We start from the raw sequence: 14,451 nt of genomic DNA on the forward strand, positions 1-14,451 counted from the left end.
TATGGTCAAAATATATATTCCCACATGTCACTAGTGGGGTGTATTGGGTGGTATCACCAGACGGGAGGTATGTTGATTTGGACAAAATTATCATTTTATGTCACATCACTTGAAATATTGATAAGCTCACCAAATGTATCTAGGATGTCTGTTATGAGGACAAACTTGCTGGGGTAGAATGGTATCACAGACACATCAGCCAACAGCTTGGAGCACTGCAACAAGAAAACATATCAGTATTAGTGGACAACACTCTTGATACATCAAACACAATTCTCAACCTGCCCAGTGGTAATTCCCATGCCTGTTCATGATGACTGGTAAACATAAAGCCCCTTGCATTGTAGGGAGAGTGTGTAGGAATGGTGTTGTCAGCATCTTTCAGCTACGGTAATGTACTGATTTTTTCAGCAGCCTATAATATTGTAGTATAAGGGGAGGTAACTTGAGTTCCCATCCATGTACAGGCACAAGCTCCTTCCCAGGGCGTGACACCTTCGTTACACTCTCGGTAACATCGCTGCCACCAGTGTGTGCGCGGCCATTACAAGAATCTTGAAATTTGCCCTCTAACCCCAAATGTAACGTTTATACTTTTGTTTATGTCTTTGGGAATGCCATCATATTTTGTTTTGAAAAGGTTTACGACTGACCATGTTTTCCAGGTGAATTTACTTTGTTGTTTTAATAATCAGATTGGTTCGAGATTGCAGACTAACGGAAAATCAACCAACTTCTCCCTTACATTCTTACTATATCAATTAAAGATGATAGTTTTGATGAAATAGAAATTCAAATTGACAAACAAAGAAAGTAATTTATCGGCGGTAAGTGTATTCGGCATCACGACAGTCGTCACTTGTTTGTAAACATAACGGTCATTCGGTTGCGAGTTCAACTCCAAGTACGGTTGGGGCCACTTATCACAGTGGGGAGTTTTGACTGGTGGCGAATGGACTGTCGCTGTGAGGAGCTTGGTACAGGCAGTGTAAGGGGGATAACTCTGAAAGAAGGTAGAATGAATAAGGCGGATGAAGGGGTTGCTAGGTAAGCAGGTTCAGGAGTAGAAGGACAGGGAGGGCAGTTATAGAGGTTATTATAAGAGTGTTAACCTCATACTTTGTTTACAACACCAATGTCTAAATACTGGAATTCAGGCATGAGTGTGGTAAACATAGTATGACATGATCATGAATATAATGTTCTATTCATTACCGAAGAAGATGTCTATAGGAACAAATTTTACTGTTTACCTATAAGTCGCAACAGCAGCGGAACCACAATTTGTCGAATGACGTCAACAATCTTAAGCAATGACGTCGTTTCTAGTGTGACGTCATTCCGACCTCACGTCACAATAAGATTCGAATGATGTCAACAATGACATCTGGATGACGGAAACAATACATTGTTGTCTCGTGACGTGATATGACCCTTTGGCACATATGATTTTTATGAACCCCGATATGTTTGCTCTCATGGGTGATAAAGACCTTTAGGACAGTTGGATTTGTACAGGAATGGAATAAAGACGTGCGTTGTTTGTTGCAGTGACCTGCGTGTGTTCTCTGGGAAAGTTAGATGATTACATGATATTTCTCAAAAGAACAATGCCCAATTCTTTCATACTACCATAGTTAATCTATCATGCACGTACGGCTATCTTCAGTGCCTTGACTCTCTGACAACCTACCTGTATGGCTATCTTCAGTGCCTTAAATCTCTGACAACCTACCTGTATGGCTATCTTCAGTGCCTTGACTCTCTGACGACCTACCTGTCTGGCTATCTTCAGTGTCTTGACTCTCTGACAACCTACCTGTATGGCTATCTTCAGTGCCTTGACTCTCTGACAACCTACCTGTATGGCTATCTTCAGTGCCTTGACTCTCTGACGACCTACCTGTCTGGCTATCTTCAGTGTCTTGACTCTCTGACAACCTACCTGTATGGCTATATTGTGCCTTGACTCTCTGACGACCTACCTGTATGGCTATCTTCAGTGTCTTGACCCTCTGACAACCTACCTGTATGGCTATCTTCAGTGCCTTGACTCTCTGACAACATACCTGTATGGCTATCTTCAGTGCCTTGACTCTCTGACAACTTACCTGTATGGCTATCTTCAGTGCCTTGACTCTCTGACAACCTACCTGTATGGCTATCTTCAGTGCCTTGACTCTCTGACAACCTACCTGTATGGCTATCTTCAGTGCCTTGACTCTCTGACAACATACCTGTATGGCTGTCTTCAGTGCCTTGACCCTCTGACAACGTACCTGTATGGCTATCTTCAGTGCCTTGACCCTCTGACAACATACCCGTATGGCTATCTTCAGTGCCTTGACTCTCTGACAACCTACCTGTATGGCTATCTTCAGTGCCTTGACTCTCTGACAACCTACCTGTATGGCTATCTTCAGTGCCTTGACTCTCTGACAACCTACCTGTATGGCTATCTTCAGTGCCTTGACCCTCTGACAACCTACGTGTATGGCTATCTTCAGTGCCTTGACTCTCTGACAACCTACCTGTATGGCTATCTTCAGTGCCTTGACTCTCTGACGACCTACCTGTATGGCTATCTTCAGTGCCTTGACTCTCTGACAACCTACCTGTATGGCTATCTTCAGTGCCTTGACTCTCTGACAACCTACCTGTATGGCTATCTTCAGTACCTTGACTCTCTGACAACCTACCTGTATGGCTATCTTCAGTGCCTTGACTCTCTGACAACCTACCTGTATGGCTATCTTCAGTGCCTTGACTCTCTGACAACCTACCTGTATGGCTATCTTCAGTGCCTTGACCCTCTGACAACCTACCTGTATGGCTATCTTCAGTGCCTTGACCCTCTGACAACCTACCTGTATGGCTATCTTCAATGCCTTGACTCTCTGACAACCTACCTGTATGGCTATCTTCAATGCCTTGACTCTCTGACAACCTACCTGTATGGCAATCTTCAGTGCCTTGACTCTCTGACAACTTACCTGTATGGCTATCTTCAGTGCCTTGACTCTCTGACAACCTACCTGTATGGCTATCTTCAGTGCCTTGACTCTCTGACAACCTACCTGTATAGCTATCTTCAGTGCCTTGACCCTCTGACAACCTACCTGTATGGCTGTCTTCAGTGCCTTGACCCTCTGACGACCTACGTGTATGGCTATCTTCAGTGTCTTGACTCTCTGACAACCTACGTGTATGGCTATCTTCAGTGCCTTGACCCTCTGACAACCTACCTGTATGGCTGTCTTCAGTGCCTTGACCCTCTGACAACCTACGTGTATGGCTATCTTCAGTGTCTTGACTCTCTGACAACCTACCTGTATGGCTATCATCAGTGCCTTGACTCTCTGACAACCTACGTGTATGGCTATCTTCAGTGCCTTGACTCTCTGACAACCTACGTGTATGGCTATCTTCAGTGCCTTGACTCTCTGACAACCTACCTGTATAGCTATCTTCAGTGCCTTGACCCTCTGGTCCTGGTCCCAGGCGTTGATGAGAGCCTGGTTCAGCTCATCAATTCTCTTCACATAATCTTGCTGACTCAGGTTGAGCATCTCCTGCACCGAGCCCTGTCAAGCAGTCAGCAAGAAGCTGTACTGGGCTAAATCACAATCTCATGTCTAGAGAAACCAAAACCTGACTTTTCAAGAAAACAGAATCCAAATTTTCCCTCTTATCTCAGATATTAGATATTTTCTTATGAACCTGATAGAGCTTCTGTTACTACATTTATCCTCTCAGAACACAACACCCATTTAAAAACAAACAAAGAATAAATATAGCATGATGAGTACTGAGTTTTGCTTCACAAAGGGTTCACACAATTATACCAATCACATCTGTCCATACCCTTACACCAATCAGCTCTGTCCAACCCTTACACCAATCAGCTCTGTCCATACCCTTACACCAATCAGCTCTGTCCATACACTTACACAAATCAGCTCTGTCCATAACCTTACACCAATCAGCTCTGTCCAACCCTTACACCAATCAGCTCTGTCCATACCCTTACACAAATCAGCTCTGTCGATACCCTTACACCAATAAGCTCTGTCCAACCCTTACACCAATCAGCTCTGTCCATACACTTACACCAATCAGCTCTGTCCATACCCTTACACCAATCAGCTCTGTCCATACACTAACACAAATCAGCTCTATCCTACCCTTACACCTATCAGCTCTGTCCAACCCTTACACCAATCATCTCTGTCCATACACTTACACCAATCAGCTCTGTCCATACACTTACACCAATCAGCTCTGTCCATACACTTACACCAATCAGCTCTGTCCATACACTTACACAAATCAGCTCTGTCCAACCCTTACACCAATCAGCTTTGTCCATACCCTTACACCAATCAGCTCTGTCCATACCCTTACACCAATCAGCTCTGTCCAACCCTTACACCAATCAGCTCTGTCCATACCCTTACACCAATCAGCTCTGTCCATACCCTTACACCAATCAGCTCTGTCCATACCCTTACACCAATCAGCTCTGTCCATAAACTTACACAAATCAGCTCTGTCCAACCCTTACACCAATCAGCTCTGTCCATACACTTACACCAATCAGCTCTGTCCATACCCTTACACCAATCAGCTCTGTCCATACCCTTACACCAATCAGCTCTGTCCATACACTTACACCAATCAGCTCTGTCCATACCCTTACACTCATCAGCTCTGTCCATACCCTTACACAAATCCGCTCTACCCTTACACAAATCAGCTCTGTCCATACCCTTACACCAATCATCTCTGTCCATACACTTACACCAATCAGCTCTGTCCATACCCTTACACTCATCAGCTCTGTCCATACCCTTACACAAATCCGCTCTACCCTTACACAAATCAGTTCTGTCCATACCCTTACACCAATCAGCTCTGTCCAACCCTTACACCAATCAGCTCTGTCCATACCCTTACACAAATCAGCTCTGTCGATACCCTTACACCAATAAGCTCTGTCCAACCCTTACACCAATCAGCTCTGTCCATACACTTACACCAATCAGCTCTGTCCATACCCTTACACCAATCAGCTCTGTCCATACACTAACACAAATCAGCTCTATCCTACCCTTACACCTATCAGCTCTGTCCAACCCTTACACCAATCATCTCTGTCCATACACTTACACCAATCAGCTCTGTCCATACACTTACACCAATCAGCTCTGTCCATACACTTACACCAATCAGCTCTGTCCATACACTTACACAAATCAGCTCTGTCCAACCCTTACACCAATCAGCTTTGTCCATACCCTTACACCAATCAGCTCTGTCCATACCCTTACACCAATCAGCTCTGTCCAACCCTTACACCAATCAGCTCTGTCCATACCCTTACACCAATCAGCTCTGTCCATACCCTTACACCAATCAGCTCTGTCCATACCCTTACACCAATCAGCTCTGTCCATAAACTTACACAAATCAGCTCTGTCCATACCCTTACACCAATCAGCTCTGTCCATACACTTACACCAATCAGCTCTGTCCATACCCTTACACCAATCAGCTCTGTCCATACCCTTACACCAATCAGCTCTGTCCATACACTTACACCAATCAGCTCTGTCCATACCCTTACACTCATCAGCTCTGTCCATACCCTTACACAAATCCGCTCTACCCTTACACAAATCAGCTCTGTCCATACCCTTACACCAATCATCTCTGTCCATACACTTACACCAATCAGCTCTGTCCATACCCTTACACTCATCAGCTCTGTCCATACCCTTACACAAATCCGCTCTACCCTTACACAAATCAGTTCTGTCCATACCCTTACACCAATCATCTCTGTCCATACACTTACACCAATCAGCTCTGTCCATACCCTTACACTCATCAGCTCTGTCCATACCCTTACACAAATCCGCTCTACCCTTACACAAATCAGCTCTGACCATACACTTACACCAATCAGCTCTGACCATACACTTACACCAATCAGCTCTGTCCATACCCTTACACAAATCATCTCTGCCCATACCCTTACACCAATCAGCTCTCCCCTTACACAAATCAGCTCTGTCCATACCCTTACACCAATCTGCTCTGTCCATACCCTTACACCAATCAGCTCTGTCCAGACACTTACACCAATCTGCTCTGTCCATACACTTACACCAATCAGCTCTGTCCATACCCTTACACCCTCTGCTCGGGGCAGAGTCCCCCCTATGCACAGATGACAGGCTTACCTCCTCAAAGTCATCCAGCTGTTCCAGTCTGTTCTTCACCTTGTCACTGACAGTGGTAGTCTGGGCCTTCATCACCACTAAACACATATATATCATATATTTATATCACACACAGTCTAGGCCTTCATCACAACTAAACACAGATATATATCATATATAACACACAGTCTGGGCCTTCATCACCACTAAACACACATATATATCATATATCATATATCATATATCATACACAGTCTGGGCCTTCATCACTCTACACACATATATATCATATATCATATATCATACACACAGTTTGGGCTGTTATCACCACTAAACACACATATATATCATATATCATACACATAGTCACCACTAAACACATATATATCATATATCATATACACAGTCTGGGCCTTCATCACCGCTAAACACTATCAATGCATATGCACCCATTCTTGTATAACAGACTAGCCTGAAGACTGAATACACAGATATTCTGTATGCCTAGGTGTGTAGGAGGTACAAGACTGGATAAAACATTAAATGTTTCTCTGCCACCATTTTTTCAAAAGTTAGGAGGGAAGAAGGACAAGCAAGATGACGGATGAACACTTTATATTTTGTTGTCACTGACCATAAACGACTGGGTACAGATTGAACTCGGCTCTGTGATACAATGTCAGCTGTCAAGCACAGGTGAGGTGAGGTGAAATGGGGTTTAACGTCGCATCCAAGATTATTGCACTTCTATAGCGACATGCATGTACGTGTGTGTTTGTGTGGCTACTTGTACTAGTCCAGACTGATGCTAGCTCACTGAGATACCGCAGTTTAACATGAATACCCCACTCAGACACAGTATACTGACTCCGAGCCGACCAGTCCTTGTTTTAGCCCCTTAATGCCGAGTGCCAGACAGGGTAACAACAAGTGCCATCTTTTAACGTCTTTTGGTATGACGCAGCCGGGGATCGAACCCTGGACCTTCCGCTCTCCAGGCAGACGCTCTACCACTAGACCACGGAGGCGGTGTCAAGCACAGACAACAGACTTTTCTTCATATCTCATGGGAAACTAACATTTACATTTTTATTGGTGATGAAAATGATTGAAGTGAAGGATTTAAAGTGATGCACGAGAAACTCTTCCTTTTTTCAACATGTTTAAACCTAAATACAATTTGTTAAAGCCTAAAAACAGCTAATCTTACCTCTTTCTTTGTCAGAAGCAGAGAGAAAGCTGGTTGTTATGGACAGTTTTTCTGACGTTGTGAACTTGGCCAGAATGCTCCCCTTTTTTGCTGCCCATGGTTCAAATGTCTCGTCCAACTCCTGAGCTTCCTCCTTCTCCTGAAATCATCTTTCACTGGAGTACACTGATCTATACATTACGATCTTGATGTCTTGTTTAACACTGCATTTAGCAATAATCCAGCTGTGTGAAGGCGGCCTGGGAGTCTGGGACACACATACAAGTGACTGATATTGTGAGCAAAGATTCACGCTTTTGAGGTACAATGAAACACAATCAACGAAGTCACCAAGCCTGACCATTCTATTAGTTGCCTCTTAGGACCAGCACAGGTTGCTTGGGACCAAATATAATCCAGTAACTAACGGAGGACTGATCTACTCGGTGTCTACTTCACTCTCCTATTCCCTTGAACACTTGTGTCTTGACTGTGGCCCTTTCTTGTCAAACATACGGACGTGAAGGAGAATTTATATAGCTGATAAGATTAGGTACTGGTCAATTATTGGGAGAGGGGGGGGGGGGGGGGGGGGGGGGTCACCCAAAAAAGGTGCATTGAAATTAATAAAACTTTATAAATTTCAACATTATTTTGGGACAAGATAGGTACTGTGATCCTTTGTAAGGAGAGGGTGAGTAAGTGTTTTGAACAAAGTTTGCTTGGCTATTGTGAGAGGAAAGCCTGAAAACACATAATATTTATTGTCATTGTCAGTACTAAGGTTCATTTTCAATGCAATATCTTTCTTTTTGTTCACAAAAAGCTGAGGGAGCGAGAGCCGTCACGCTGGAAGGCACTGGTACATCAAACAACGACAACAAACCACATGGTTAGCGGAAGACTATTAGTTATAATGCCAAGCCAAATACTTTTCTGCTAACCTAATATGACACTGTATATGGCAACTAAAGACACCATAACGAATTTCTTATGCCGATAGTTTACACTATCTAATAACTTTATCGCACATGTCCTGTCAAAATGAAAACATACACTTACAACCAGTATAATGACAGGTCCAGTACATATGTTTCCGATACCATGCTTCAATGTAAACACAAACGTTAACAATGGAATATATAATGCACTAAAAATGACGGTATATGGTCTCATATTAGGTCAGTAACAACTAGGGCTTGGATGAGTCCAAATTTACTACCTGGGTACCCACCCGCTATTACCCGACCCTACCTGGGTACTCAATACAGGTCTCAAGAGTTGGGTGTAAAATGTCTGATTGGGAATAGTTGGACTGTAGCCCTGGTAAAATGTATTTAGATACATGTATAAAACGATCTGGTCATGCCTACACGGAAGTTGACTAAAGCTTTATCTTTATTCAAATACATGAGTGTCAGAAGTTATGGTGCTTAGGCAGAAAGAAATGTAACATCAGTGACTTGTAGTAGGGCTGGGACGGGTAACTCGGGTACTCGGGTCGGGTGGGTCCTGAGTAGGACACAGGTACCCATAGGACTACCCGGACCTGTGGTTAGTCAAGTGATATATTGTTTAATGACAAAAAATATCTAAAGCTCTATGGTTACACTACAAGTCATCAATGTTCCCATTTCTTTCTGACAATGCACCATTTCCTTCTGACTTTTATATGTTTGAATAAAGATAAAACTTCATGCAGTAAACTTTTACACGCATTTTGCGGGGCTACGGTTAAACTTTTCCAAATCGGACAGTTTGTACCTATCTCTAAATATCTACAGCGGGTACCCGGGTAGGGTCGGGTAATAGGGTGGTGGGTACCCGGGTAGTAAATTTGGACTCGTCCCAGCCCTAACTTGTAGTGTAACCATGGAGATCTAGATATTTTTTTGTCATTAAACAATATATCCCGTGACTAACCACGTGACTAACCACGTCCTGTGGGTACCCGGGTCCTACTCAGTACCCGCCCGACCCAAGAACCCATCAGAATGTGACACTCAATTCCCAAATATTCACATATCCCCGTGTCTCCCATCTCACCTGGAAGCTGCGACTCCTAAATGGCTTAACATCCACAGTGGCCGCCAGCTGTGAGAGGGGGTCAGTGCCATCGAAGGCCGCCCCCAGAGGTCCCGAACTCAGGGGGTCAACAAACTCGGAGGTGGCATTGCTCTTTGACTTGCTGCCTGATGCTCCTCTCTTCTCAGCCTTCGACACTTGGGTAACCTAGGTGGGACAATGATACCAATAGATGAATCAGAACTTCCGAATACTTCTTATTCCTGTATCATTGTACGCTTCGGGATCTATCTGGACCTGCTCAGAGGCAGACATAGGCCCCAAGTCTGAAGCACAGACTAAATTCAGTCTAAATTCCCAAATTGGAATTACAAATTTCAAAATCCATGTTATATAGTTATAATTAATGTTATGACTCTGTAGAAGTATTTTGAATCTCATAGGTTGACTGTGAACTGTGATGTAATTGGATGGTCAGCGAGGTCACCCTGACAGCAAGGGATGTTGGTCTGATGTTTGTCTGGCCCAGAGTTATTGTGACAACGAGAATATTGCTGACTAAGCGTAAAACGACACACACCATGCAGACCAGTAGCTAATAACATTCACTGGCCATTGTGTTGATTAAGTAAGTATTCTGCTTTTTCATTCAAACATTAGTCCAAGCTGTTTGGTAAAACATGATTTCCATGAAAAAAAATGAAAAGCAGAATAAATAATAAACATTGAGGTATTCCACCATTTACTGACTAATTAAGATTTCAGAAGCAATCCTGGTAGATATTATATTAACTAACAGAATTTGAATACTGACAGAAGGCCATGAATCTTTCTTCCGACTACATCCTACTGCCTACTGGGCTAAGGCCTTAAATTGTATTGCCGACTGCTTTGTACCGCCTACTGACAGAAGGCCATGAATCTTTCTTCCGACTACATCCTACTGCCTACTGGGCTAAGGCCTTAAATTGTATTGCCGACTGCTTTGTACTGCCTACTGACAGAAGGCCATGAATCTTTCTGCCTACTGCTTCGTACTGCCTACTGACAGAAGGCCCTGAATCTTCCTGCCTACTGGGTCTTCATGCCTACTGAGCAAAGGCCTTAAATTGTAGTGTCTACTGCTTCGCACTGACCAGGCCCATCTGAATACTTACAGTGACTGCCTTGAGGGGATGCGACCCCGCCTCCTCTCGGGGACTCTGTTCTTCCTGGCGTTCTGCCACATAGTCTCGTATTCGAGGATGCCTGCATGGAAAAAATTGTCTGTAGTCACTTCCTGGTACACAGAATTCATTAGTCTCTTAAGCCAATGCACATTTTGCTGTAGACTGATTAAAACAGCTTTAAATTTGATTTGTATAGTATTTCAGCCATTTTATGATGTGTCTGTTACTTGTTGGAGCAAAACATGTAAAGCAGGCTATCATGAGCTTACAAGGACGACCCTGGCAGCTTTTAGGGCCCCTTCATGTGATTCCTGACTTATCAACCAGAGAATGAATACTGTCTATTTGAAGTGTAGTGATTATCAAACTATTGATGTATTGAAATTGCTTGCCCTATGATTGAACTACCGTATTCGACGTAATAAGCGCCCCGCTCTAATAAGCGCCCATGGCGATATTTACAAATATATTGGCTAGTGAACAATCCCAATTAGCACCCCTTCTGATTGATCAATGTACACAAGACATATTTATTCTTATAATATGTATGTTATATACACCCTTAATTATGGGTTCAAATTAAATTCTGGAAAAATATATCTGTCGTATATAAACATTTCTGGCTGTCAGCATAAACCACGAAATGTAAGATCTTTCAACTCTGTTGTTTTTCACCAAAATAATATTCTAATAAGAGCCCCCCATTTCTAATTTTGAGAGCGCCCTGGGCGCTTATTATGTCGAATACGGTATATAGATAGGAATTTAAAAACACAGTTAGATAAAATACAACATAGATTATGTGTCAGAAAACACAAGGAAAGGATTATGACAACTTTAGATTAGAGTTACTTCCCTTTGGTTCCTGTAGTACAGGGAGGTACATGGCCAAATTTGACATTGATGGCAATACTTTATTCTTTTCTATTGCATTGACAAAAATAATTATCAAATCTTAAAGATGTTTTTATACTATCGCAATACTATAGCAATAACTGACAATTATCTCGATACTACAGCAAAAGTGATTATATCTCAAATTGTCACCATTACTGTCTGCAGGTGTAACTCCTGATCATAATAGTTTAAACTGGGTTTAACATTGCGTTCAAAGATTATTGTACTTATATAGTGACGTGCATGTACATGTGTTCGTGGCTGCTTGGACTAGCCGACTAATCATGCTAATGCCAGTTCTATAGTGCTGAGATCCATGCTGCAGTTTAAATGGATACCCCACTCAGACACATTATACTGACTCTAAGATGACCAGTACTTGTTTTATCCCGAGTGCCAGCCAGGCTTATAACTATCTGTTTGCATCTTGGTATGATGTGGACAGGAATAGAATCAACGGGACCACAGAAATGCTCATAATAAGTGCTCATTTGAGCAGATACTAGTACCTGGATACCTGCGGTATATAATAATAATAATAATAATAATAATAATAATAATAATAATCGCAGAATGTCCAAAACTTGTTCTTATCAACAGGACTCTGTAATCACGAGCTAAGCTGGAGTTGACATTGACAAGAACAACTCACTGACAGTATGATTCACTTTTACACCACTCAAATGTTGGAGTCTAAAACTTTCTGGGTGTAGAGATATGTTGAAACAACTATTATTCTGACAGTAATACAAACATGTTAAAGCAATACAAATGTCTGAAGTATCAAAACCAACAGAGTTAAATCTAAACATTAACATATCTATCCTATTCTTTGTTTGTTGCCAATTACACGCCTCTTGCCTCCCAGCCGAATAACGACATTGCCACTCAAAGGACTAGCACTAGGCCTCAAATATTGCAGATGTGAAGATTTTATACAAACAATGCCGTTTTATTATGTACAAACTGCACGCAGTTGATATCTATAATTATCGTATACATCTGCGAATGTAAAACACCCGTGTGAACCCAGGCTTCTGAATATCAATCACAAATAACACTCGAGAAATTAAAATATTTCAAAGAAATTACTTACCATTCGTAGGCGGTGGCCATTTTCAGATCATGTGACAGTCAAGGCTCAACGACTGCCCACCGCTACACCTGCGCTGTTCGGAGCATTATAAGACTGGGCTCTTAACCATGTAGCGATTGCGCTGTAATTCGTAAATAAAGACGGAAGTTAGTGAGTAAAACCTAAACGATGCAATAGCTTAACCATGGTAGTGACGAAAATAAATTCATAAAAAGCATAGACAGAAAAACAGTAAAGTAAATGTAACAAATTATATTTGAAACAAACAAGATAGATAAATGTAAAACATTTCCAGACATTTTTATATCAGCTACAATGGACGCATTTCATTTATGTACAAATTCTTCCATGTGTATGTGATCTCTGCTATATGAGTACATGTATGACGTAGGCCATGGACACTATGGAAGTTAAGATCTGTAATTGACAGAATTCAGTAACCCTTGAAGCCCCGCAGTAATATTACAACCTCCCCTACCCCCCCCCCCCCCCCCCCCCCCCCCCCACACACACACACACCGCACTCACTCACTCACTCACTCACCCACCCACCCACCCACCCACTCACTCACTCACTCACTCACTCACTCACCCACCAAACACCCACCCACCCACCCACCCACCCACCCACCCACTCACCCACTCACTCACTCACGCACGCACGCACGCACGCACACATGGTACCAGCAATTGGATGTGTCTCATCTAAGTGGTCAATGGATTCCAATTTTAAACTTGACACAAAGTCATACATGTATTCGCATGACCATGACTCATCGCTTACTATATGTATCATTTGCAGTAATTGTGGCATGGGGAATGACATGCACTTAGAAAAAATACCAGTGAATTCTATTTACTTGTCACAGCGGCCAGAAGGTTAGTAAATACGAAATTACTTTCCTGCCTGGAAGATTGCACGAAGATGCTGAAGATTAGTCAATATCACTATTTAATTTAGTATAATGTGTTAAGAATGTAAACACATACAAGACATGGTAAGGAAAGTGTTTCAGTCCTGAACGGTATGCATTTTTTGGTGTTTTCTATCTAAACACGTTTAGGGTCGCCTCAGCCTAAACATCACCCAAACACAATATCCCCATAATCCAAACGTGTTTAGAATTTTACACATTTTACATGTTTAGAATTTAAACAAATGTAAACGTGTTTAATAAAGTGCATTTCATCAGGCAATATTTTGGACATCCCACTGGAAACACCTAAGATGTCAGCAAAGGTCGTATCTATTTTAAAGCATGACCAGAAGACAGCCGTACTGCAAAATGTCATTTTACCGTTGCTCGGTAATTTCTTTATGTTACTTGAATCTATATGACATGAGTAAATACGGAGTAAAACTAGGGGGAGTCCCTTTTCGACTACAGTTCGTTTCGTCTACAGTGTTATGAAAACACAGTTATGCACCAGTGATTACAGGGGCAAAAAGGTCTAAAGAAGGCTCCACCTTAAGCTAATAGTGGGCACGGGTGGCCCAGTCGTCTAAGGCGCCGCGATTCGCTGTGCAGAGTTGCGTCCCTTGGGCACGCCAGAAACCTATGTGGGTTCGAATCCCGGTTCGCCCCGATTATGTTTCTAGGTTTGTCAGCATCATGCCCGTGCTTTTTCACCGAAGTGGTAAACGTCTTAGACCTGCATCACATCGGGCTTTCCTCCCACATTAAGCTGACACGCCGTGATATAACTGCAATACTGTTAAAAGCGGCGTTAAACCCAACTCACTCACTCACTTAAGCTTATAACACAACTGACATCAGATGTGTATTGTGAGCTGCAGAGCATTGTGACATGAATGACACACATTTCACAAATATGGTAGACCATGGTTAC

The 14,451-nt window shown here is 42.6% G+C and overlaps 1 protein-coding gene across 2 annotated transcripts in view; it reads right to left on the reverse strand.

Annotated features, from left to right (window-relative positions):
* The window catches only part of LOC124131498 (VPS35 endosomal protein-sorting factor-like), a 35,360-nt gene extending 22,686 nt beyond the window's left edge, over nucleotides 1-12,674 (reverse strand). For both annotated transcript variants that reach the window (XM_048400837.1, XM_048400836.1), the window contains exons 1-7: nucleotides 12,601-12,674; nucleotides 10,596-10,686; nucleotides 9,460-9,645; nucleotides 7,435-7,573; nucleotides 6,246-6,322; nucleotides 3,456-3,584; nucleotides 131-215 (exon numbers count right to left, since the gene is read on the reverse strand). In XM_048400837.1, the coding sequence (XP_048256794.1) occupies nucleotides 131-215; nucleotides 3,456-3,584; nucleotides 6,246-6,322; nucleotides 7,435-7,573; nucleotides 9,460-9,645; nucleotides 10,596-10,686; nucleotides 12,601-12,620 (727 nt within the window). In that variant the 5' untranslated portion in view covers nucleotides 12,621-12,674. The remainder of the gene's footprint in view (nucleotides 1-130; nucleotides 216-3,455; nucleotides 3,585-6,245; nucleotides 6,323-7,434; nucleotides 7,574-9,459; nucleotides 9,646-10,595; nucleotides 10,687-12,600) is intronic.
* Nucleotides 12,675-14,451: the final 1,777 nt, after the last annotated feature.

This window comes from Haliotis rufescens, unplaced genomic scaffold (assembly GCF_023055435.1).
Source record: "Haliotis rufescens isolate VD_foot unplaced genomic scaffold, xgHalRufe1.0.p SCAF_20, whole genome shotgun sequence".
Taxonomy (NCBI): Eukaryota; Metazoa; Mollusca; class Gastropoda; order Lepetellida; family Haliotidae; genus Haliotis; species Haliotis rufescens.